At 31.5% G+C, this 2366-nt stretch overlaps 1 protein-coding gene across 1 annotated transcript; it reads right to left on the reverse strand.

The window, feature by feature from the left end:
- Positions 1-692: 692 nt before the first annotated feature.
- LOC134723477 (beta-1,3-galactosyltransferase 1-like) lies at positions 693-1980 on the reverse strand. Its single transcript, XM_063587078.1, has one exon. The coding sequence runs from the start codon at positions 1961-1963 to the stop codon at positions 920-922; it is 1044 nt and encodes a 347-aa protein (XP_063443148.1). The 5' UTR covers positions 1964-1980; the 3' UTR covers positions 693-919.
- Between the last annotated feature and the right edge of the window lie 386 nt (positions 1981-2366).

Raw genomic sequence — 2366 nt, forward strand, 5'->3', positions numbered from 1 at the left:
TAGCAAATAGGGAAACCTCTATTGTTTCGTCTCCTCAACACCTAAAACTATACTTGTTTGTATCAGTCACTTTAATCCGAAAAGAATAGTTATCAAATGTACCAGGATTATAATTTAGTACGCCAGACGCGTACAACAAGTACGAAGTTGAAGAGCATTTAGAAGTTCGTTCGTGCCTAAAATTAGAAGAATTATTCTGTATTGAAACCCCTGTAGTTTTAATTTATTGGTAATTATATATAAGGGCAGTACATTGTTATGATTTCAATGACAGTTTGAACTGAGTAGCAAGGGCCATTTTTGTTTGCATTTCTGTTAAAGGGCTGTTTTTTTTACTGTTTCAAATAGTGTACATATATTTTGAACCTCTCTGGCATTTGATGATTTTTTTTATAACTGAGGGATAAACATGATAAACGCTTCGGTTTTATTTGCAGTTTGTATTGCAGAAATTAGGCATTGATGTGTAAGGAAATAAATTTTGACATTGCATACATTTTGTTTATGTAATAATACGTGTTCACTCTTTTTTTGGACTGAAAAACGATAATATTTCACACTCGTTACCTTAGTATATTAACTTAGTAAAAGAACGACAATGCCTTTCTTTGTCATAAGTACTCGCTGATGTTTTTTCACAATCATAAAGAAAGGAATTTTCATTTCCTGACATGTTTTTATTAATCACACAGTTCTCAAATCATTTATTGACTTCAACAATATTATAATACATTACTTCTTCACAGTATGCAAAACTTGAAAAATATAATCAGGGAAACCAAATGCCGACAAATCCATTAGACATAGTACAACAACAATATTGCAGCATGCGTACCAATTGGCAGATACAGACCATATGTCATAAACTAAAGCCATATTAACATTTATAATTTATAATAAAATTTTTTGTTTTAAATAACTACTTTCCAATATCATTCAAAATTTTAATTTCACGATTTTTATCTGGATCTGTAATACCCGCAAATAGCTCACATTTATCTTTATAATTTGAGAAACAGTTAAATGTTCTTCGATGATTGAGGGAAACATTTGCATTTATTCCATAGTGAATAACTCCGTGAATCTTTGCAGGTAAAATACCAAAAAGATAAAAGTCATCGACCCAGAAAAATGGCGATATTAATGCCGCTTTGTATAACAAGGGAACTAAGTCGATTGAAATGAACACGGCCAATCCACTACATGACGTGTATGGATAAAATTTAAATCCTTTGAAATCATCTCTGTGTACATACCACTTATCGTTTATTCCACGTTGTATGAAATTTGAATTTGCGTTGATTCTATTACAAACCAAGTACTTTCGCCTTTCTTTGATAAATTTTAAACTTTCAAATATTCTATGAAAATTCATAAAAACGTCATCGTCTATTTTTGCTACAAACTCGGCGTTTCTGCAATGATCTGTAATCCATTTCAGACCCATGACTCCTTTATTTGTCAAATTATGGTAGTTGTCCATAAAATATCCCTGAACAATATCTTTATTTACTAAGCTTTCGTATTCAATCATAGTCTGCAGTGTTGAATTATTTGTCAGTCCCATTAAGAAAACAACACGGATAATATTTGGACTGTAATAAGTTGAGTTAAACGTTTCCCGCATATTGCGCCTTCTTTCAAAATGGTTGAGAGATGTATGAACCATCACAATACATGTTATCTTTGGAACACGTCGACAAATGTCTTCATTGTTTATCTTGTACGGTTGTGATATTACTATCGGGTATGACGTTTTCATAAAAATTTTACGTGTATAAGCCGGTCGTTTGGCATTGGATATGTTGATGGTTCGTTTTGTCAATGTCAATTGTGTTCTGTCTTTTATAAATTCACTGCATCTCTGGTTTGCTTGTGTATTCATCAATGTCAGTAGAAAACCAGTTACACACACCATATTAATACCAAGCATTAATGTCTTATGCTTTATGTCTTTTAACATCCCAGTTCGATTATGCACTTAAGTAATCAGCCGTTTTGTCAACTCGTTGAATAAGCTTTATTTATATATATAGATCTGAAAAAAAACAAGACAAAGTTATTTATTTTGATATTTCAATAAAAGTTTTCAATTAAACAAACATGTATCACGGAATTACATAGATCCTGTTTTGTATATCGAATAACCTCATCCTTCTTGTCCAATGGAGTAATCGTAAACCCTTTCTGAATTATCTGTTTCAAACTACATGTAAACATATATCTACAAGAAAAATGTCTTCCAAAGTTTTTTTAACAATCTTTTCGGTACATTAAAGGCCAATTATATTGGTATTAACCCCACCTTTGTTAAAGAGGGACGGAAGATACCAAAAGGACAGGTAAACTCATAAATCTAAAACAAA

Source organism: Mytilus trossulus, chromosome 6 (assembly GCF_036588685.1).
Source record: "Mytilus trossulus isolate FHL-02 chromosome 6, PNRI_Mtr1.1.1.hap1, whole genome shotgun sequence".
Taxonomy (NCBI): Eukaryota; Metazoa; Mollusca; class Bivalvia; order Mytilida; family Mytilidae; genus Mytilus; species Mytilus trossulus.

Excerpts from the sequence above, each read along its gene's own strand:
- LOC134723477 (XM_063587078.1), bottom strand. The coding sequence starts at position 1,963 with ATGTTAAAAGACATAAAGCATAAGACATTAATGCTTGGTATTAATATG.